The sequence below is a fragment of the Bos taurus genome, chromosome 1 (assembly GCF_002263795.3).
Source record: "Bos taurus isolate L1 Dominette 01449 registration number 42190680 breed Hereford chromosome 1, ARS-UCD2.0, whole genome shotgun sequence".
NCBI classification, from domain to species: Eukaryota; Metazoa; Chordata; class Mammalia; order Artiodactyla; family Bovidae; genus Bos; species Bos taurus.
In genome coordinates, this window is record NC_037328.1 from 4,359,773 (window position 1) to 4,383,896 (window position 24,124).

Sequence of the window (24,124 nt, forward strand, 5' to 3'; positions counted from 1 at the left end):
ATAGGTTCGTTCATATCGTATTTTAGATTCCACGTATAAGTGGTATCAAATGGTATTTGTTTTTCTCTTTCTGACCAGGGAGCTGTGAATGTTTAAATGACAGGGAATGAATACCACGAAGGCTGTTCTTTTACGTGACCACAAGATGGCAGGCTCAACCCCATAAAACTTGGTTCACAGTGGTTTCTGTAAAATGACCCAAGTGAGGCGTGTTGGGTTACGTTAGGTTATTGAAAGGATTTTGTAAGGTCTGGGTGTACATACTACAAATCACAGTGTGTGCTCAACCATTTTTTGGATATTTTCTCCTGTCTCAGTTTTTCCTTGTAGGTTATGGGTATAAATTAAGGGTTGGCAAATTAAGATGCACTGGCCAAACCCAGCCTGTGGCCTCTTTTTATAAATAAAGCTTTATTGGAACACAGTCACACCCATTCATTGATGTTTTGTCTCTGGCTGCTTTCCCATTTCAGCGGCAGATTTGAGTAGTTATGACTGGGATGCATGGTCTGCAAAGCTGAAAATACTATCTGGCCCTTTACAGACCTCTCATATAAAGTGTGAAATTGCTCATGATTTGTTCCTTTAAACACAATCACTGTTTTGATGTATTTCTTTCTTTTGAGAAAAGATTTGTGTGTGTCTCTGTGTTTATGCATATACACAGTTTGTGAAGTTTTAAGACTTTTTATTAAAATTTTTTTTATTTTAAAGATGTGTTTGTACATAGGTACCTATTTTGAGAATATCTGGGTATATTCTGTGTACATAGCTTTACCCTGTCCACAGCTGACCATACATCCTCCTTTAGACCAGATGCCTTTGAAATCTGTGTGCTAAATATACTGAACCTAATGTTGTTTAAGAATTGATGCATTTGAACTTGTGGTGTTGGAGGAGACTCTTGAGAGTCCCTTGGACCACAAGGAGGTCCAACCAGTCCATCCTAAAGAAGACCAGTCCTGGGTGTTCATTGGAAGGACTGATGTTGAAGCTGAAACTCCAATACTTTGGCCACCTCATGCGAAGAGTTGACTCATTGGAAAAGACCCTGATGGTGGGAGGGATTGAGGGCAGGAGGAGAAGGGGACAACAGAGGATGAGATGGCTGGTTGGCATTACCAACTTGATGGACATGAGTTTGAGTGAACTCCGGGAGTTGGTGATGGACAGGGAGGCCTGGCATGCTGTGATTCCTGGGGTCGCAAAGAGTCGGAGAGGACTGAGCAACTGAACTGAACTGAATGTTGTTTAAACCCCATTAAAACTTTTTTTATTTTGGAATCATTCTTAGAAGATTTATGTATTTGTTTGTTTCCAAATCATAACTGGGCTTCTCTGGTGGCTCAGACAGTAAAGAATCTGGCTATAATGCAAGAGATCCAGGTCCGATCCCTGGGATGACAAGATCCACTGGAGAAGGAAATGACAGTCCGTTCCAGACTTCTTTCCGGGCGAATCCCATGGACTGAGGAGCCCCGAGGGCTACAGTTCATGGGGTCACAAAGAATTGGACAAGACTGAGTGACTAACACACACACACAGAAATCATGTCTTGGAATTGACATTTAAGTATTTGCTCTTAAGAATTAAGCTGGAAAAAAAAAAAAGAATTAAGCTGGTTGCTGAATGTTACCTGTTGACTGTGACATGCTTCTGTCCTTATGCTTTAACATTCTAGTGTAGTTCTTTGTTCTTTTAATCACTTCACCTTTTACTATTTTGTAGTGATCAAAAACCCTTCAGAATCAAGTGTGCTTGGTCAAGTTAGATAATCAACCTGGTTTAGAAATACAGCGTGAAGGTAAAGTCACAGTGTGGGTTTCCTGGATGTTTTCTAAGTTGGTTTCAACATTATTAAGTTCCAGAAGCATTCTCAAACGCTCTCAGCAGCTGCAGCTCCATCCCCGTGGCCAGAGGGAAGCAAGACACTCAGCCCCCCACCTGGGTCCCAGCCTGTTTGCTTTCTGGTTGTTACCATTTCCTTGTCTGCATTTAACAGTGGAAGATAAAAGAGGGGGCGAGTAAACAGGATAAAACAACCTGAAAGATGGTCCGCAATGAAGTAGAGATAAAGCAGTGTCCACAGACAGCTGCAGTGACTATAGAAAACAACGGAGAAACTGTGGACTATAGCCTTAGTCTAAATTTAGAAGTAACTAAAAATAAGAAGCATCCTGAGTGACAGAGTTGAGATGTGATGTGGAGACCATTTTAGGGTGGTCATAGTGAATGTGAGGCCACGTGGACAGAGGGCCTGGCCGTGTCCACAGGCACCCCGGCTGGCGCCTATCTGCAGGAGGTTTTACCTGGTGAATCGCCCCTTGTAGCAGGTCCAAGTCTGCAAGCTTGGCCCTGATCCTGCCCTGAGAATTCTGATGGAAAGATGTGATTAACTTTCAGGGCTGGATTCTTTGTGAAGCCTTTTTCATGGAGAGGTTTGTTTCCTTGATGTAGAAACCTCACTGCCTAATGGCTTAAGTGGGCTGTGGAACCAGGTTCCTTGGGAATGAGTCCCGTGTTGATCTTTATTAGCTTCGTGACTTTGAACAGATTATGGTTAATCTGTGCCCCATGACCTCGTGCCTGCAGTTGGGATCATACCACGCTACTATCAAATGAGGCTGTTGTGAGGAATGATTGAATAATTAAAGTGTTCAGAATAAGTCCTAGGAGGTGCTCAGTGAATACGCTTTCAAAGCACAGTGTCTTAATGGTGACGGGAAGGTTCTCTGACTTGTAACCAGGGGCTGCTGGGTGTTATTCTCCTCAGTACTCTACTCCACTTCTGTCTACACCAGGATATTGTCTGAGAACTAAGTTTATGAAGTATACTTAAAGCAGTTTCCTTCCCTGGGTAGAAAGAAGTAGATTCTACTGTCTAGATGCTGAGACCGCAGGGCCTCTTTTCAGAAATAGTGATTCCCTTGGTCTGGGGCAGGGCTTGGGTATGCATTTTTTAGGGTGTGTGGTTGCTTAAAAACTTTCAGGTGGTTCTAATGTGCCGTCAAGATGGGAGGTTACTCTCTTAGGTCACCAGCTCTCTCCTTGGTTCTTGGTCCTGTTTTTTGTCTGCGTGAAATGGTAAGATGATTGGAATGTTACGGCCCCATGCAGACCATAACTGGGGTGTTTGTGGATAACTTTCTGTTGTCTGCTTCGTTGAGATTTTTGTAATGACAACCTGCTAGGTGATCTTCTTTATCCTCCCCTTCCTCAGTATGGGAAGGACACTTCCCGGTATGGGTTGCTGTGTTGGTTTGGAATGTCAGGGACTGGAAAATAGATCCCATCCTTGGGGTTCCCTCTAAGACTCAGTTTTCATTCTTGGCCATTGGCCATACATGTGTCCTTGTGGAAATCTGCCTGGGGCTATTCTTCATCTTTTTTTTTCAACAGTTGTTTAGGTCCATACCGGTATGAAAATGGGGGAAGGAGGTCCAGACAGAAAGCTTGTTGCTTCAGTGGCTCTTGTTTTAGAAAGAGCCTTGAAGTGAAGGGGAAGCTGGCATGCTGCTACTGCTAAGTCGCTTCTGTCGTGTCCAACTCTGTGCGACCCCATAGACGGCAGCCCACCAGGCTCCCCCATCCCTGGGATTCTCCAGGCAAGAACACTGGAGTGGGTTGCCATTTCCATAGGAAGTTGCAAAACTTTAGTTTCTTTGAGTGTCCCAGAAAGTCTCTCTCATGCTCCTGTGTGATTTATTTTGAATTATGATCTCATCTGGTGCTGCTGCCATTTCAGACCAGAAAATTCTTTGTTGTGGTGGGCTGTTCTCAGCCTTGACGTTAGCAGTTTTCCAACAAACCACTCTCAGCTAGTCCTTATAACCCTCTTCCCCAAATTGTGTCAATCGAAAATAATCTTCAGACATTGCTAAATGTTCTCTCAGGGCGAAATCTTTCCAGGTGAAACCACTGGCCTGGTTTATTAGAATGTAAACCTTTACTCCTCAGTTAGCGAAGTATTATATGAACATCAATGTAGGAAAGCAAATCTAATCTAAAATAATTTTTGAAATAACTTTGATAAAACAAAAGCCCCTGATATCATGCCAGCTATAAGAATTATAATTCAGAGGGCATCCATGATGTCTTTCCAGGACTTCAAAATGTCTGTCTCTCTTACTTTAAGTTCTGTGCTTAAGGGTCGAGTACATTTGAGTTTTGTGATGGAGGCAGCTTGGCTTTTTCATCCCTAAAATTCACTTGACCAGTTGGCATAAAACAGGTGCCCTTGCTTAGATCAGCAAATAGTTTATGATATTACAATGAAGGGCTTCCCTGGGGTCTCAATGGTAAAGAATCTGCCTGCCAAAGCAGGAGACACGGGTTCAAGCCCTGGGTCAGGAAGATCTCCTGGAGAAGGAAATGGCAACCCACTCCAGTATTCTTGCCTGGGGAATCCCGTACACAGAGGTGTCTGGCAGACTACAGTCCATGGGATTGCAAAGCATCAGACACTACTAAGCGACTAATCAACAGTTACGATGAAAGCTCAGTGAACTAACAGTGTTCGTGTCCGACCCTTTGTGACCCCATAGACTTCATGAAGCCCGCCAGGCTCCTCTGTCCATGGGATTCTCCAGCCAAGAATATTGAAGTGGGCTGCCATTGCTTCTAATTTGAAAAATGGTCTTTCCAGAAGTTGAGCTGGGTGGGTTAAGTGGCTGTGGCCCACCCTAGCCCCTACCTGTTAAAGGCAGTTGGGGTGAGCCTTGGGTTTGGAGAGTCAGCCCCCTGGATCTGATGCTGAGTGGAAAGATGGCCATCTGTGGTGGGCACTGGGAGCCCACCTGCAGGAAGTAGATTAAGCAGCCTTTGCTGTAACAGGAAAGGCTTCTGTGATAGCCAGGAGAGTCACGGCATCTTGGTCAGAGTGGAGGAAGCCGTTAGCCTTCTTTGATTTGCCCAGCAGTGCAAACCTGTGCCCATGAAGTGCAAGGTTCTGTTTCTGGTTGACGTTCCACACACATTGTCTGCAGCTCCATTCTGCAGACAGCCGGGAGGGAGGGGCGACACAGCGAGAGGAGCCGCCCAGACTTGTCTTCCTGCGGGCGGGCAGGGTCGCCTTCTCCAGACTCACAGATAGCCAGGTGCGCGTGGCCTTCAAGATGTCTGCTGGGAAAATGTGGAACTGTGTGCGATTTGTAAACTGCCGTGTGCGATGCTTACTGTCACCCAGCACAGGTCCCGCTCCCGAGTGCCCTGCTGGGGAAACCCCAGCGCCTGGTCCTGCCTTCCGGCTGGTGCTGATTAATGACACCATCAAGCCCTGTGTGTGGAAAAACAGTGTTGCTTCGGAGATGAAAAGCCTCCATTTGTATTATTTTAAAGAACATTAGTGGATTATAGTTTGACTTTCACAACAAGCTGATAAGATTGGGAAGAACTATATGTACAGTTTTTACGGATTAAAAAACTGTTCTGTGTAGAGAAACAGACTCTGGGATTTTGTGAAATGTGGTTGGAAAGAACTTGTCTTTCAGTTAAAATTGTAGTGTTTTTCCTCCCCCGCCCCCTATAGAGTATATATAGCTCTCCTGAGGGTTCTTTTTTTTTTCCTTTATAATTGTTTTGATTTTATTTTCTTAGCTTGGGGGAGGGGTGAGTGTTTATATTGATCTTATATATTATGAGTGTTTTTATGGAGTTCTTATATGACAGTAAAATGGCTGAAAAGCAAAGCAAAATCATAGCCTAAGGATTGGGTTCCAGCTCAGTGTCTTTCCTGTGTGTGTGTGTGTGTGTGTGTGTGTGTGTGCGCGCGCGTGCATGCACACACGCACATTTAGTCACATCTGACTCTGCGACCCGTGGACTGTAGCCCACCAGGCTTCTCCATCCATGGAAATATCCAGCCAAGAATACTGGACTGTGTTGCCATTTCCCCTCCAGGGGATCTTCCCAACCCAGGGATAGAACCCATGTCTGCTGCATTGGGAAGCCCCAGTATCTTTACTGGCCATGTCTAACCTTTCCTTTTTCCCTTCCCCTCAGTTGTTTTTCACTCAGAGATTGAAACTCAGGTGTTAATAAAGACCTTTAAAAAGTCAGTTATGATTGGTTTTTCTTGGGAAATGTTTGGAGTATCTCTTAGTTTAACAAACATTGTTAATATATCTCATAAGGCAAAGATCTTTTTTGCCTTCCTCTGTTAAGTTCTAATGGGCTTGAATGGAACCTGAGTGAATGTACCTCATCCGAGTAAAGAGATTAATCAAAATGTAAGCTTACGTGCATGTGTTTGTACTTCTCCGAACCTCATTGTTTTCTATCCTGATAATGGTGAGTGGGACGTGCTAGCGGCAAAGGTTTCCTTGGTTACAGAAACAGTCCCATTATGATGTGAAAATAATTTTAAGAAGCAGAGAAATGATCACATCTGTTCACAACATTAAATGTTATTTATGGCAGCTTTTGTGATGGCCTATGGGTTCTGTCCTGCTGGGCTCAGCTCTGCCCTGAGGTTCCCCATTCTCTGAGGCCGCCCTGTGCTTGGTCACTCAGTCGTGTCCAACTCTCGTAGCCCTCCAGGCTCCTCTGTCCATGGGATTCTCCAGGCAAGAGTACTGGAGTGGGCTGCCGTGGCCTGCTCCAGGGGTTCTGCCCGGCCCAGATCTCCTGCATTGCCGGCGGATTCTTTACCGAGCCACCCGCCCTGCTTATCCTGTTTTTAAAAATTGGGGTGTAATGGATGTATAACATTAGTTTCAGGATAGAACATAATGATTCTATGTTTGTATCTATTGCTATATGATCTGCACTGTGTCTAGTTAACATCCACCAGGACACATACTTTTTGTTTTTTCCTGATGGTGAGAACTTTTGAGGTTTACTTTCTTCAAATACAATACAGTATTATTAATTAGTGTGTGTGTGTGTGTGTGTGTGTGTGTGTATGGCTTCCCAGCTGGCTCAGCAGTAAAGAATTCGCCTGCAATACGGGAGACGCAGGTTCCATCCCTGGGTCCAAAAGATCCCCTGAAGAAGGAAGTGGCAACCCACTCCAGTACTCTCGCCTGAGAAATCCCGCAGACAGAGGAGCCCGGCGGGCTGCAGGCCATGGGGTTCACAAAGAGTTGTACATGACTTTGTGACTAGACAGCAACAAATGTTGTACGTCTCCATGATTTATTTATTTTATAACTGTACATTTTTACCTTTTTACCCGTTTTACCTACCTGCCCCACCACCCCCTACCTCTGGCAGTCTCCAGTCTGTTCTCTGTGTCCGTGAGGGCTTTTGCCTTGTTTTTAGATTCTACATATAAGTGAGATCGTACAGTATTTTCTTTCTCTGACTTATTTCACTTAGCATAATGCCCTCAAGGTCCATCCATGTTGTTAGATATAGTAGATTTCCTTTGGTTTTTAGGTCGGTTCAGTTCCGTCGCTCAGTCGTGTCTGACTCTCTGCGACCCCATGGACTGCAGCACGCCAGGCTTCCCTGTCCACCACCAACTCCTGAAGCTTGCTGAAACTCATGTCCATCGAGTCGGTGATGCCATTCAACCGTCTCATCCTCTGTCGTCCTTTGGTTTTATAGCTGAATAACTCTCCATTGCCTACCCCCGCTCATCCTCTGTCCCTTTAGTTCTGGCCCTGTTCCGTCTCTGGTTCCAGGTGTCACTGGCACCTCCTTTGTGCCACGTAGTGATGTGCTGGGTGTTGGGAAGAGTGGAGTTGGGACAGGCAGTTCCTGTTCTTGCTTCCTCAACACGCTCTTAGCCTGTCTTCAGTTCTCTGAGCTGTCTGCATGTGCACTGGTGAGTAAATGGGGACAAAGAAAATAATTCCTTCAGTGTCTGTCGTTAGAGGAAAAGTCTCTTGTGGTGAAGGAAGCTAGAGTAGGAAGTTGCAAAATTCTGTTTGTATAGGGTTGCATAGAAACTCAACAATGGTGTTCTATAAACTCTTCCCCTGGGAGGTGTTCAGAGAAAGCCTTGAAGTGTGGGAGCAAGAACGTGGCTTTTCCTGGTTTAATTCCCTGTTCCTGCCATGCTGGTATCTCTCTTCAGCTCTCTTAAAGGGCACCACTGTCAATTCCTGCCTCTCTGGCTTTCTTTGATGACTTAAGTTCCGCTAACCACGTATTGGTCATCCACTACCTTGTAACAAACCACGGGAAACCACCATTTAATTTGCTCACTGCTGGGCCGGGCTCAGCTGGGTGCTTGGTCTGCGCTCCTTGCCTCAGTCAGTCTCGTTGGCTGTGCCATTTGGGCTTGACTGGGACTGAGTTAAGCTGGCCTTTTTCACGTATTTGGTGATTGGCTGGCTGGACCCCTCTTTCTTTGAGGTCTTTCATTCTCAAGAGGCTACCTTGGGGGTTTTATCATATGATGGTCCAGCATTCCTGGAGGATCAGACCCCAAACTGTAAAGCCACATGAGACCTTAGCTCAGAATTCACATATCACCACTTGGGTCACATGCTGCTGTTCAAATCAAGTCACAGTTCAGTTCAGTCGCTCAGTCGTGTCCGACTCTTTGCGACCCCATGAATCACACACGCCAGGCCTCCCTGTCCATCACCAACTCCCAGAGTTCACTCAGACTCACGTCCATCGAGTCAGTGATGCCATACAGCCATCTCATCCTCTGTCGTCCCCTTCTCCTGCCCCCAGTCCCTCCCAGCATCAGAGTCTTTTCCAATGAGTCAACTCTTCGCATGAGGTGGCCAAAGTACTGGAGTTTCAGCTTTAGCATCATTCCTTCCAAAGAAATCCCAGAGCTGATCTCCTTCAGAATGGACTGGTTGGATCTCCTTGCAGTCCAAGGGACTCTCAAGAGTCTTCTCCAACACCACAGTTCAAAAGCATCAATTCTTCGGCTCAGCTTTCTTCACAGTCCAACTCTCACATTCATACATGACCACAGGAAAAACCATAGCCTTGACTAGACGGACCTTTGTTGGCAAAGTAATGTATGTCTCAGCTTTTGAATATGCTATCTAGGTTGGTCATAACTTTTCTTCCAAGGAGTAAGCGTCTTTTAATTTCATGGCTGCAGTCACCATCTGCAGTGATTTTGGAGCCCCCCAAAAATAAAGTCTGACACTGTTTCCACTGTTTCCCCATCTATCAGGTCACAAGAGCAGCCCAAATTCATGGGGTGTGGAGACAGACACAGAGATCCATGCTTACAGGAGCAGGAAGAATCATCACTGTCATCTTTGCTGCCTTTTCTCTGTCTCTCCTCTTTTATTAATTTTTATCTTCAGTTAAGGGCAGAAGCAGAGCCAACGGGGTGAAAAAAGAATATATGTTTTAGAATCAGATAGACCCACACTTATTGATTCATAGGACTTCTTTTATATTCTAGATATTTGTACTTTTGCCGGTTATACGAGTTGAAGATAACTTTTCTCGGTCTGCAGTGTATCTTGTTGCCCTCGTGTTGCCTTTTGACAAAGGAAAGTTTTTAATTTTAGTAAAATCTGATTTTCTGTTTCCTAGGATTTGTGCTTTTTTCTCTCTTGTTTAAGAAATCCTTCTCTCTCTCCCCTGGGTAACAAACATTTTCTTCTGTTATTTCCTGCTGAAAGATTTATATTTTGAACTTTTCCCTTTCTGGTTTATACTTCCCTGGCACTGATTCTTGTGAATGATGGGAGTTAGGGTCCAGCTTTTTGTTTCCCCATGTGGGTAGTCATTATCAAATGTTCCATTCTTTTCCCCCGGATCTGCAGTGCCACATCTGCTGTGCATCACACTTCCACACATGGGTGGGGCTGTTTCTGGGACTCTCTGTTCTGTTAGCCTGTCTTCTTGCTAATTCTGCACTGCTTTGTATTACTGTTAACTTTAAATGCATGCTGGTATCTGGAAGGGGAAGTACCCCAGTCTCGCTTTTTCTTTCCCCGCCGCACCCCTCTAAAACTGTCTTTGGTATTACTGGCCTTTTGCTCGTTCATAGCAAATTTTGTTCCAGAAATAATGCTGCCAGTGTGGTCTGTCTGAATTCAGATCCCTCGCTATTTGTTGAGATTTATATTATAGCCTCATATGTGGCCTGCTTGCCTACATTGCTAATCCTTGGAAAAAACATGCATCCTCAAATTCTTGTGCGTAGGGTTTAAAATACACTCGTGGGTCAGGCTCAATAATTCTTGATGTTTACCTCTTCTGTAGTCTGACTAAATCTATTTTGTCTGGCATTTGAAGAGCATTCTTTACGTTTGCCTGATTTTCTACCCCGATACTTTCAGTCTTCTTTGTCTTTTTTGTTTAGTCTATTTCTTATGTATAGCATGTAGGTGAGGCTTTGTGTGACGTTATTTTGGTTTTTATCTAAACATGAAGTTTAATATTGCATTTAGTCTACATCACATTTATTTAGAAGATCCACATATCTTGGCTCGTTTCTCTCATCATATTTTGCTATCTTGATCTCGTTTATCCTTCCTGCCCTTTCTAGTCCTCTTCTGGGTTGAATTTCTAAATTCCACTTTCCCCTTTCAACTTACACAATCTAATTATATTCTATTCAGTGGTTGCCCTTAATTTTTTTTTTTTTGCCCTTAAAATTTTAACGTCTCCTGAAGCATAAAAGGATCGTGAAATGATTTAAATACAGTCACCCACCATGGCTTGAGTTTCATCTTGTGTTTTTGGAACAAATGCCTTTTGTGTGTGTGCGTGAACTGTCGTGACTTGCCTGTTTGTGTTGTGTTGTTCAGCCGCTCAGTCGTGTCCAGCTCCTTGTGACCCTGCGGCAGCAGCACCCCAGGCCTCCCTGCCCTTCACCGTCTCCTGGAGCTTGTCCTGTGTGTATATCAGCTCTTATTTATCATCTCACCTTGTCTACCAGATTATGCATGTGTGTGTATACATATTTTCCCACCCAAAATACATCCTTTAGAGAATTTTTTTAGGAAAGTTCTGTATTACTAAGCTTTCTCACTCTTTGTCAAATGTTTCTTATTGTAAATTTTTCTTCTTGAACACTATTTTGACTTGATATTATGTCAGTCTTGTGTTGACAGTTTGAGAATTTGAGGATGTCTGTGCTTTAGTGAGGTAATGTCTTCAAATAGGCCTTTCAAACGTCTTTCTTAAGCTTTTATTCTTATCCATTGAGTGCTTAATTTCACTGTTTACAGCTCTCATTTCTAAAAATTTTACAAATTTACCTAATCTTTTTTGAAAGTCTCTCTTTTGTTGTTCCTTTTTCTTTTTTTTTGCAGCATACTCGTTTGACAATCTGATAATTACGGTATTATTCCTAGGAAATCTCCTTCTGCCTGTTGTGGCTGCTGTGTCTCCATCATGGGGAGCTGGTTCTCCTTGTGTTGTATAATGATGGATTGTGGTTCTTGTTGGACCAAGCTTATGCCTGACCATTAATATGAAACCATCATTAAGGGTGATTCCCTCCAGAAGAGACTTGTTTCTTGCCTTCTGCCAGAGGCCCTTGGAATACAAATTTAGAGAAACTTTAAGGCAGTTTTTCATCTTGAGTATCACGTACTGAATGTTTGTGTTCTGCCAGATTTCCTACATTGAAGTCCTAACCCACAACGGGAGGTTTATTAGGAGTTGGGGGCCGTTGGGAGGTAATTAGGTTCAGATGAAGTTACCGGCTGGGGCTCCCATAATGGGATTAGTGTCCTTGTAAGAAGAGGAAGAGAGACCAGGGTTCACCCCTCTCACCTTGCACACACAAGGAGAGGTCGTGTGGGTACCAGGGAGGTGGCAGCCATCTGCCAGCCAGGGGAAGGGCCTCACCCTGGAAGGAATGCATTGGCACCCTGATCTTTGACTTCCAGTCTCCAGAACTGAGACAAATAACCGTCTGTTGTTTAAGCCCCCGCAGTCTGCGGTCTTAATTTCACCAGCCCGAGTAGACGAAGATGTCGGAGTCTCCAGAATGGAGGACATAGTGTAAATTTGAATCTCCAGCACCCGTGGGGCCAGCCCGTAGGTCTCGTCTCCAAGAAGCGCCCCCCCTTTCTCCCCGCTCTTGTATCCCAGAGTATAGGCAGAGTTAGATCAGCTTCTTTTTCTTTCTTTTTTCTCTTTCACATGTGAGTACTTTAATTTTTAATCTAGTTTTAAATTCTTGTTGGAATATAGCTGCTTTACAGTGTTGTGTTAGTTTCTCCTGTATTGCCCAATGAAGCAGCCGTCCGTAAACATGTTATCCCCTCCCTTGTGTGTCCTTCCCGTTCAGGTCACAGCAGTGCATTAAGTAGAGTTTCCTGTGCCATGCAGTATGTTCTCATCAGTTGTACCTGTTTTATACATTTGTTGTCTGTTGTTCAGCTGCTCGGTCGTGCCTGACTCTCTGCGACCCCGTGGACTGAAGCACGCCAGGCTTCCCTGTCCTCCACTGTTTCCCGGAGTTTATTCAAACTGACGTCCATCGAGTCAGTGATGCCATCCACCCTTCTCATCCTCTGTTGTCCCCTTCTCCTTCTGCCCTCAGTCTTGCCAGCATCAGGGTCTCTTCCAGTGAGTCGGCTTTTCACATCAGGTGGCCAAAGTATTGGAGCTTCGGCATCACTCCTTCCAATGGAGTACGCAGTACTTTAAAAAAAGAAAAAAGTCTTTTTCTGTCTTTTTGGGGTGAGAGTATAGCTCTTCAAGAGAACCCTATGAACGTAGGAGATTTGGTTGTAACTCCCTGACTTGTACTGACCAACACCTGTTTTCTGTCTTCTGACTTCAGTTAAAGCCAAGGCCTCCAGGGCTGTGTTCCCAGGTGGCACTGATTGTGCTGGTGGGCTGTGTTCGCGTGTCTTTTTGATTGTGACAGTGACTGGGGAATGCAGACGGTGTTCCGTGCCCAGGCCCAGGGAGGTTAGTGCCCTGTGTACCTGCCACGTGTAGTTTTCTTCCCAAACGTTGTCCCCTCCTGACACCAACAGCATCCCACCCCCTTTAGGAAACACTGCGCTGGAGGTAGATATGGAGTTTGGAGGTAGATGGTGAGTTATCTAGCCCTGCCATGGCTTTGGGACGGGCCCACTGCTCCAGCTTCCTTTGTCTTCATTTTGGACTCTGGGGTTTCTTAGAGCTCAGCTTTACGTTTAAAAAGGATTCAGGGGGCCTTCCCTGGTGGTCCAGTAGTTACTGCTCCCTGCTTCCACTTCAGGGAGCAGAGGTTCGATCCCTGGTTGGGGAACTGCCCACGTGCTGTGCAGTATGAGCAGAAAATAATAATAATAAAAATGAAATAAAAAGGATTCTGTTCTATTTTACTTAGCATTTGTAAGTGTTTTTGTAGAATTAGGGTGGGGGGTTGCTTCCTTTTCAGGATACCTGGCCTGTGTTAGCAATGGAAATCCTTTCATTCGTTTTCCCACTGTTTTGTGAGCATCCTCTGACCCCAGGCATTATAATGTGCAGCGGGGATATGCAGGGTCACGGCATCTGGCTGTACAGAATGGGGGTTACCATTGTGCAGACTGCAGCATGAAGGTGACCTCGTGTGTCTTACAGCCTGGCTGTCAGCCTACTGCTGAGGGAGCCATGGTTCCTGCCATTTCAGAGCTTAATGCTGTTCAAATCTTCTCCTCCTCTCTAGCCCCAGCATCTAGATCATTGCCCGCATTTCAAGTATTCAATCACTATTTTGCCCCCCTCTGGCGGTGACGGTATGACATAGTTGATGTCCACCAAGTTAACTGAACTTTCTTTGGCAGCTTCCACCATATTATTGAGTGGTGGTGGTTTAGTTGCTAAGTCGTGTTCAATTCTTACAATCCAATGGACTGTAGCCCCCTTGGCTCCTCTGTCCATGGGAATTTATAGTGAGTTAGTAATTAAAAGAAGTGCAGGAAAATCGCAGAGCCAGAGCAAAGGCGCAGGAAGGGTGGGCACAGACAGAAACTTACAAACCATGCAAGCTTCACTTCCTTGGTGCTCCCTTCCAGAGGAAGGGAAGGGGACCACAGGATGCAGTTCTGGAGCAAGGTTTGCTCAGGGCTTGGCTTCTTCCCTTAGTTTCCCAGTCAACCTGGAATCTGATCTGAATGTGATGCCAAACACAGGCTCATGACTGTGATGGTGTCACTGGAGTAAGGTAGCCTCTTTTCAGACTGACGCTTTCATCCCAGGAGTCAGAAAGTGGCTCCTTCTACCCATGTTTCTTCTCTTTCTTTCCTTTTCTTTTATCTGGTTACAGTATGGTGCTGTAGTCCCTGACCTAGTGCCTGGAATATTCTAATAGTCATCAAACCAATTTCTTATCAGACTAGCTAGAGGTTTGTAAATATCCGAGAGACTTGTTGCTCCTGGTCTGGTCCATGGACCTGCAGTGTTGATTGGTATCATGGAGTATGTAAGAAATGCAGAATCATAGTTCTGACCCTATTCTGTTTGAATCTGCATGACAGAAATCCCCAGGCAGCTCAGATGCTTTTTAAATTTGAGAAGCCTCCCAGAGGAAAGTGATCTTAATGTTCTCTTCCCCAGCACAGGGCTTACCGTAGCCAACCATTGTAGTCAACCCTTTAGTCACTAAGTCGTGTTCGACCCCATAGACTGGAGCCCACCAGGCTCCTCTGTCTGTGGGATTCTCCAGGCAAGAATACTGGAGTCAGGACTTGGTAAAATAGGAAAGAAAGTTGCCTGCACTTCTGCATGGAATATGGTGGAAAGAGTGGGTGTTATAAGATGTTTGAAGTTTGCCAGATGATGTCTATGAAGCAGTTATTCGTGTTTTTTAAATAATTGTATTTATTCATTTTTGGCTGTGTTGGATTTTCGTTGCTGTATGGGCTTTTCTGTAGTTGCAGTCCATGGGGGCTACTCTTCATTGCAGGGCACAGGCTTCTCATTGAGGTGGCTTCTCTAGTTGCAGGACATGGGCTCTAGGGCGAGCAGGCTTCATTAGTTATGACACGTGGGCTCAGTAGTTGCCACTCTCAGACTCTAGAGCGCAGGGTCTGCAGTTGTGGCACATGCCTTAGTTGCTCCACAGCATGTGGGACCCTCCCAGCCCAGTAACTGAACCTGTATCTCCTGCATTGGCAGGCGGATTCTTAACCACTCAACCACCAGGGATGCCCCAAAACAGTTATTTTTAAAATGTTCTTCTCAAAATGCTTTATTCAGTTGTCCTAGCAATTAATTGATCCAACAATTAATTTGTTGATTATAAATCAATCGAATCTCCTAATTTAATTTTATTTAAGTTTTATTATATGTATTATGGGCTTCCCCGGTGGCTGAGTGGTAAAGAACCCGTCTGCAATGCAGGAGCTCCAGGAGACATGGGTTCTGTCCCTGGGTTTAGGAAGATGCCCTGGAGGAGGGCATGGCAACCCACTCCAGTATTCTTACCTGGAGAATCGCATGGACAGAGGAGCCTCATGGGCTACAGTCCATAGGGTCGCAAAGAGTCGGACACGACTGAAGCAGCTTACCACGCATGCGTATATATCATAAATTATTGTATTAGCTGGGCCTGTGGTGACAGACACCTTGGACTGAGTGACTTAACCAACAGACATTTATTTCTCATGGTTTTGGAGCTGGGAAGTCCAAGGCCAGGCTTGTTGTTGAGGGCTCCCTTCCTGGCTTGCAGGTGGCTGTTTTCAGTGACCTCACAGGAGAGGAGGGGAGTTCTGGTTTCTCTTCCAGTGACACTAATGACACTAATCCCATCATGGAGGTCCACTCTCAAGACCTCCTCTAAGCCTCCTTAGCTCCCAAATGCCTCATCTCTAATACCCCACTGGTGGTTAGGGCTTTACATATGAATTTGGCGGGGGTGGGGGGGAGCGGTAAACATTCAGTTCAGTTCAGTTCAGTCGCTCAGTCATGTCTGACTCTTTGTGACCCCATGAACTGCAGCACGCCAGGCCTCCCTGTCCATCACCAACTCCCAGAGTTTACCCAAACTCATGTGCGTTGAGTCGATGATGGCATCTAGCCATCTCATCCTTTGTCATCCCCTTCTCTTTCCGCCTTCAATTTTTCCCAGCATCAGGATCTTTTCTAATGAGTCAGTTCCTTGCATTAGGTGGCCAAAGTACTGGAGTTTCAGCTTCAGCATTAGTCCTTCCAATGAATATTCAGGGCTGATAAACATTCAGTCCATAGCAAATATTGTGTATTATAAAATATATATTATAAATAGTAAAAACGTATTATAAAGTAATAATAATAGTGGTAATGATAAAGGCAGCTAAACTAGCATGTATTGAACCAGGGTCGTGGCGCCCATACTTGGAGGGTTTAACAATATATGGACACATCATAGGCTTGAGGCTATCCAGTTGGCTTGGTGCCAGGGAGATGCGGGTTCCATCCATGGGTCCAGAAGATCCCCTGGAGCAGCAAATGGCAACCTGCTCCCATAGTCTTGCCTGGGAAATCCCATGGACAGAGGAGCCTGGCGAGCTGCAGTCCGTGGGGTCGCAAAGAGTGGGACATGACTGAGTGCACGTGAGCTTGACGCCATGCTCCCTCGCCCTTGTGGCGGTGGCTGTATGTGCTGACCCGTGTGTGATTTCATCTTGCAGGCCACAGCCTCTGCAGCGAGCAGGGCAGCAGTGCTGAGGCTGCTCCGGAGGAGGTGGAAGGGCCGGACTTGGAATCCTCAGATGATACTGATCACAGCAGCAAGGTGAGAGATTTCCATTTTCACATCCCATGTCTCAAACCACCAAAGAATCACAGCTGACACGTCACCTCTGCAGCTGTGTGTGGTGGGAAGGCCCCTCCACGGGACGGAAGTGTTTCTACTTCTGAGAGGTCACTAAATAGGATATGGCATCCTAATGATAGCCGTGAGAACAAACCCAGATGTGACAATATAAGCCAGAGCTCACTCTTAATGAACTAAAGTCTGTGTCCATCCTGTTTCCTTCTTATGTCCTCCCTTTCTGTATGAGGAAGAGGCATCATGAGTGTAACTGGGTCAGGTATACTTTCCTGCTACTCACGGTTTCTATAAGGAACCGCATTTGCATTATCTCTGTTTAGTTCTTGTGAAGAGCGAACATCTTTTACATTAAAGGGAAAGAGACCATCGATTTGTCCATCCAAATACAGCGTGCTCAGCTGCTTGAGCGCTGTGACGATGTTCTTATTCTGATTCTTGGGTGCTGTTATGAGTTTGTTTTCCATAATTCATCATGCTTTATTTCCACTTCCTAAAGTGTTCCATGTGTCAGTAACCTCTTTTCATCACAGGGTCCCAATTTAAAACCTCTATTACCTGTAGCCGAAAGATGCCTCTGCAGCAAAAAGCATGTGTGATTATGTCCGTATTTATTCATCTTTTTTTTGAGAATGTAGTTGACATATTTATGTTGGTTCCCTTGCTTATCTAATATTGCTTGATGTTTACCAGTCATTTAACCTGAACAAATCATATAACTTTAAATTATACTTTTGTTTTCTCATCTACAATATCAGGGTGCTTCTTGCCCTTGTCCAGTGATTGGATGATGCAATGGGTCAAAAAATATAACTGATACTGTTAATGGAAAAGGGAAGTCGCTCAGTCGTCCTTGACTCTTAGCGACCCCATGGACTGCAGCCTACCAGGCTCCTCTGTCCATGAGATTTTCCAGGCAAGAGTACTGGAGTGGGGTGCCATTGCCTTCTCCAGGGGATCTTCCCGACCCAGGGATTGAACCTGGGTCTCCCGCATTGCAGGCAGATGCTTTACCATCTGAGCCACCAGGGAAGTCCACTGTTAATGGAATTAGACTTAATAGGAAAAGATTGTTTTAAAAACCTGAATTTCTATGTGCATGTGTTTGTGTCTCTTTTTGTCTTCATATATCTTTGTAGGACTTTCTTTTTTAAAAAAATTTATTTATTTTTTAATTGAAGGATAATTGCTTTACAGAATTTTCTTGGTATACATATGTCCCCATAGGTATACATAAGTCCCACATCCATATGTAGGACTTTCTTGAGTGCCTGTGTTTGACTCTCTTCAATATCTTTTTTTTACCCGTATGTTTCTCTTTTGCCATCATAGGATCATCATTCTCAGTGTCTTAAGTTGAACACTGTAAATTTTAGTATTTGAAAGTAATTGTAACATTTATAAATTTAATATTTACAGACTGAAAGCCTTTATGTGGTCAGTTATTAATTTAAAAGCCAGTAAACGGAAATATATGTTTCATTTAAAGCCAAAAACACAGACAAAGGCTTGTTTATAGTTCCTTTTTATTTATGTGGCCTTTTACCTACTTTCTTGGGAAGGTGGGGGAGGGTGATGGCCCTTGAGAGAAACAGATATTTCCATGCAATATAAGGTATTTTGAAGGCTCTTTATTAAATCATTGTGTTATTAAGCTAAACGTGTTATTTTCAGTCTCTGATTTGATTTGGGAATACAGTATCTAAGACATTCATTTTTTAACACTTTTAAACTTGGATCCCTTTTACCTCGCTCCAGTAGCCCAGTGTTCCCCTGCCTTTGTGGATTTTAAGGGACTGTTTCCGCTTTAAATGCAGTGAGTCACGGAGGCCTTAGCAGGGCCCTCTGTAATATGAGGTCCTGGCAACAGGGAGGAAGGAAGAGGCCCAGGGTTCTGTCGCCTCATCCCAGGTGCCTCTCTGGCTTCACGGCTCTTTCTCCTGAGAGCAAAGCCCTGGAACGTGCCTGGAGCAGACAGGGTCAAACAAAGCGGCAGGAGATGCTATTCCTGGAGTTCACTGTGGAAAGGCGCAGACGGCGCTCATAAAAGAGAATTTCTGCAAAGGTATTGACAAGTTTGGGTGATGATCTGAGCATTTTTAAAGAACATACAGTGGCCTCAGTGACACCAGAGGTTAGGATCATAGTCCTTTTTTCCAGGTTGGATGTAGGAAGCACCATGATTCTCTACTTGAAAGCACTGCTTCCTAGTGTGGAGTTGATTTCAGATTTTATCTTTGTTTGAACAGTTCTGTTATTAGTAATAAATGAGAGCTAATCCATGGGGTCACAAAGGGTCAGACACAGCTGAGTGGCTAACACACAATACTTATGTGTGCTGGTGTTAGTTGTTCAGTTGTGCCTGACTCTTTGCGACCCTGTGGACTGTAGCCCGCCAGGCTCCTCTGTCCATGGGATTCTCCAGGCAAGAATACTGAAGTGGGTTGCCATTCCCTTCTCCAGGGAATCTTCCCGACCGAGGAGTCGAATCCAGGTCTCCTGTATTGTGGGCAGATTCTCTACCGTCTATAGTATCTTGTATATATTGGGTGTTATTCTAGTATTAACCAGTCTCATCCTCAAAATACCCCTGGGAAACAGATACTGTTATTCCCTCTATTTTATAGATGATGATTTTGGAACAGAGAGGTTAAGCAACTTACTGAAGGTCACACAGCTCTGAGAGGGCAAAACATGGCTCTGTGTTCTTTACTGCTTTGCTAAAATGACCTCCTGGCCAGATGGGTATGGTCTGGTAGTAAATACCAGGTTTCAAAAAATGAAGGAAGTAGTTAATGACTGAAGTAATTAATTAATTAATAGGCCAGTTTAGATACAGTTGAACTTTGAACAACACGGGGTTGAATTGGGAGAGTCTGTTTATAGGTGGATATTTTTCCAATAGTCCATAGCCAATCTGGGTTTGATCTACAGATGCAGAACCATGGATGTGGAAGAAAAACGTGGATATGTAAGAACTATGTTTATGGGGGTGATGGGAAATGTAAGTTATATGTAGATTTTTGATTTTGAAGATGTTTGGCACCTCTAACCCCTCAGTTGTTCAAGAGTCAACTATATACTCATTAGCCACTTAAGTATTTTTCTAATGTTTATTAAGCTTTGTGAGTATCTTTTGTCATGATTTAAAGTAACAGCAAGTGTATATTTTAAGTTTCTTGATTAAGGTATTCTTTTAATATAGCTCCTATATCATTGTGTGATTTTTCTTGAGAAAAAAGCAAACATTCATTTTTAAGTTGTTGTTGTTCAGTCGCTCAGTCGTGTCTGACTCTTTGTGACCCCATGGACTGCATCATGCCAGGATCCCCTCCCTTTCAATGTCTCCCGGAGTTTGCTCAGATTCATGTCCATTAAGTTGGTGATGCCATCCAACCAGCTCATCCTCTATCGTCCCCTTCTCCTTCCGCCCTCAATCTTGCCCAGCATCAGGGTCTTTTCCAGTGAGTCGGCTCTTTGTATCAGGTGGCCAAAGTATTGGAGCTTCAGCTTCAGCATCATCCTTCCAATGAATATTCCGGGGTGATTTCCTTAGGATTGACTGGTTTGATCTCCTTGCAGTCCACGGGACTCTCAAAAGTCTTCTCCAACACAACAATTCAAAAGCATCAAAATTTAAGTTGTAAGCTGCCTAATAGTGGAAGGACAATTTCACCTTAATTTGAATGCTCCAGACTAGGTGTAGAATATAAAAGTAAAGAGAAACAAACAAACAAACAAGTGAAATGAAACAAGTAATCATGTTTTAAAAATTCTGGCTGAATGCATGAAGACTGTTGGTTTTTGTTTAATGTTGTTGCTGCTCTTCCTAAGTGAATTGTCTTCATGAAACAGTGGGCAGGATAAGGAGAATGCATGTTGGAGTTTTGTTTTTACAAATTTTTCTGATTGCAGTTCTTGCTATGTGTGGTCTTTTGGGGTTGAGCAAATAGATAATTGTGAGTTTTGTTGCTGAGCGGTGGTGACAGGGGAATGTCATGTCCATGGGGAGGGGGGTGGGACTTTCACACTGCAGGGGCAGCCTGGCGGCCTTTCTCTCTGTAAGCCGCCTGCTTGCTCTTGTGACTGTGGGTGACAACCTCAAAGGACCTCCTCACTACCACCTCGGCCCCCGACTTGTTTCCCTGCTTCTAATAAAAAACTCTTGTCCCTTGAAATGAATGCTAATTAGCTCCGGGCAGTCCCATCCTGCATTCCAGACCCCTGGCAGCTGTGATTTTGTTTTCCCCGTAGTAGCTGATGTATGAGAGTCATTCATTTTCAGAGCATTTCCGATGGGAAAGCCTTCTTTTATCTTTTTAACTCACAGTGTGATTGTCTTGGAAATGTTTGCTTTTGTAACAAAGCGTTCAGGGAAAACGTGAAAACATCAAATTTTGTTTTTTTTTAAATAATAAATTGGGTTTTTAGTGCCTGCTCCTGACTTGACTCTTCGAGGGGTGTCTTCGAAGTTGTTTGAACCGGGCGGGTTTAGTATTCCTGTGCAGTGCAGGCTGCTGGCCAATCAGCTGATCTCAGTCCGCAGAGTAGAGATGCTCACATGCCAGAGAGGCTTTTTTTTTTTTTTTTTTGCATTGTTTTCTCGCTGCTTGGCTCTCCATTTCTGGAACTTCTGCTGTTTAGCCAGGTGAAATCAAAGCTTTCTTGTCCATCGGGTAGCCTTTGCCACCCTCCCAGAGGGCACTGCTGGGCAGCGGGAGCTGCTGCTGGGATCGTGCTGCTGCTGTCCTCTGTAAAGAGATGCAGCTGTAGGTAGGTCCTCGTGGCAGAGCCGGCATGGGCTGTCTGGATGAAGGATGCTTGCTCGGGAGCCCGAAGGCACTCGGTACTCTCCGAGTGTTTAAGAAACTCCTATCTCTGTGCTGAACGTGTCAGGAGGTAGAATTATCATGAGAATACCTTCCTGATGATGTCTGCATTGTGGAAAATAAAGCGCAAGCCCAGGATTGAAAACAATGGCAAGTCCAGCGATTCTGTATACCGGACGCTTCATCTGGTGAGCACTGTTTGAATTCTGGCTTTCTTGCCAGCCTTTGTTTATGTTACGACTTTCTAGCTGGTCTGTTTCCCAGTTCAAATGATGGTGATACGCTTGTCCCGTGTCTGCATCCTTCATCCTTCTGCCCTTTAGATCCCTTTGTTGAGAGAGAATTATCTATTTTAGCATGGGGGTGGGGCATCAGTAGTTGGTGTGAAGTCAAGTTTGCCTGGAATCTTTACGTGTGTCTGGTTTTTCATTTTTAAATGATGGAAAGATGGATTGTTATTATTCGTAATTATCTGAATTGCTCCCTCTTTCTTTTGGATGTTGAGAGTTTGAAGATATTTGTCTCCCTTTCCCCCTCTTGCCCCCCATAAGTTAGCCTAAGTATTCAGCAAGCGTTTCTGGAAGATGGATGTTCAGTTTGTCTCCTATAAAATTTTAAGTGATTTTGACTATTTCTACTTACTTGAGAAGGAGGTGGATTTATTAGTGTTGGCTCAGGGTATGTGTTAATGATTTAACATCAGTTGACCTATATTGTATATGCCAATTCCTATGGTAATTGTTGCCACTTTCTTTTCTAAATATAATCTATATTGGAGTATTACAATGTTATACATTTACAGTGTTATGTTAGTTCTGTTGTATAGGAAAGTGAATCAGTTTTATACACACACACACACACACACACACACACACACACATACATATATATCCACCCTCCTTTTTAGATTTCCTTCCATTTAGGTCAAGACAGCACAGAGTAGAGTTTCCTGTGTAATATAGTAGGGTCTCATTAGTTATCTCTTTTATGCATAGTAGTGTATATATGCCAATCCCAGTCTCCCAATTTATCCCACCCTTTCTTACCTCTTTAATAAATATTTTTGGTGCGTTAATGGGGAGGAATAGTTTACTATTCATACCAGAGCCTACTGACGGTTAGATTTTGTGTCATGTAATGAAATATGAACTTGGACAGTGAGTACAGCTGTTTTACTCAAATAAGCCTTCACCTTCTTGAATTTTTCTCCTTCAGAGTTTGTTCAAAAGGAGACGGAAGAGGTAACAGAGAACTCCAGGGACTGTCATTGTATATGATGGTCTCTGAAATGACGGAGTATGTTGCTTTGGTGTGTGTTTGTCACGAAAGCTTAAATAAAGGCTGCAAGATTTTAGGCCACCCTGGCCCCTTTTAAACCTGTGGGGGGTGTTAAATCAGGCGGACTCAAAGGACAGTTTTAGAACTCTGAACTCATCCTGAGATAGAAATTGCCTTCAGTGGTTGCATAACAGGAAGAGCTTTAACAGCTGGGTAGCCCGAGTTGATAGTGTGCACTTAAAAGCCTACCCCCTCTTTTTGTACTTTCTTTTCATCTCCCACAGGAAGAAAGCGATATTATAAACACTGCACTTCAGGCAGAAGTCAGGAAAGTAGCCCATTTCTTCCTGCCATTGTCCTGTTCATCTTCGTATCTTGGGTGGATAATTCTTCGTCCTGACGGTGGGAATGGCTCTGCCACCCTTTAACAGGTTTAAACGGGCAGCTTGGAAATGCCCATAAGAGCTTTCCATTTCTAAGATGCCTGATGGCAGTCCTCAAGCAGGGGAGAGACGTTTGGATTCAGAGAAACCGTGTCTGTCTTCTCCTTTCCAGCAGTCCTTTCACTACTTGCACCAGTTCTGGGAAACTTGGACTTTAGGGGTGTGTTGAGGACCTCTCAGGGCAGCTCTCTTTCTGGGCTGTAGTGCTTGATGTGTAAATGATCAAAATGCCGTGTAGCACTTAGCAATCGAGCAGGGAAAGCACCGCATTCGACTCCTCCTGCCTCCTGTGTCCTGGCTGAGCTACCTTCTGGAGAAGGTCCTATCAGAGTTTGATGCAAAGAAGTTTGACCCCAGTGTGGGGACAGGGAGACTTAAGAACTGGGCTACCACGTGGAAAATCCCTAGATTAGAGGTATTCTAAAGATGACCTGCAATAGGGGAGAACCCGGTTCGATTCCTGGGTCGGGAAGATCTGCTGGAGAAGGGAAGGGATAGGCTACCCTCTCCAGTATTCTTGGGCCTCCCTGGTGGCTCAGCTGGTAAATGTGGGAGACCTGGGTTCAGTCTCTGGGTTGGGGAGATCCCCTGGAGAAGGGAAGGGCTACCCACTCCAGTATTTTGGCCTGGAGAATTCCATAGACTGTTGCAAAGAGTCGGACATGACTGAGCAACTTTCACTTTCAAAGACAACCTGCATTTCATACTTCCTTCTAAGGATTTTTTTGGGGATGGGTAATATTTTGTGAAACAGAGTTCTCAAACTTGATGACATCCTTTGAAAATAATTGTTTCCAAGCAAAACTTTCACTAAGAGCATTATAAATAACACCCCTTGGCAATATCTCACTAGTGCCACCTGGGGAGCCCATATGTACCATATAGCTGGTTAGTCTATGTGTTCTTATTTAAGTTTACTTTATTAAACTTATTATTTAGTTAGATAACCTGGAGTCATA

At 44.3% G+C, this 24,124-nt stretch overlaps 1 protein-coding gene across 12 annotated transcripts in view; it reads left to right on the forward strand.

Moving 5' to 3' along the window:
• The window catches only part of TIAM1 (TIAM Rac1 associated GEF 1), a 464,731-nt gene that overhangs the window by 392,742 nt on the left and 47,865 nt on the right, over positions 1–24,124 (forward strand). For 11 of the 12 annotated variants that reach the window (XM_024993771.2, XM_024993775.2, XM_059887391.1 and 8 more), the window contains one exon: positions 16,476–16,579. In XM_024993771.2, coding sequence (XP_024849539.1) covers positions 16,476–16,579 — 104 coding nt within the window. Of the gene's footprint in view, positions 1–16,475; positions 16,580–16,603; positions 21,633–24,124 lie in introns of those variants that run through there. The other variant, XM_024993782.2, reaches the window with a different exon arrangement.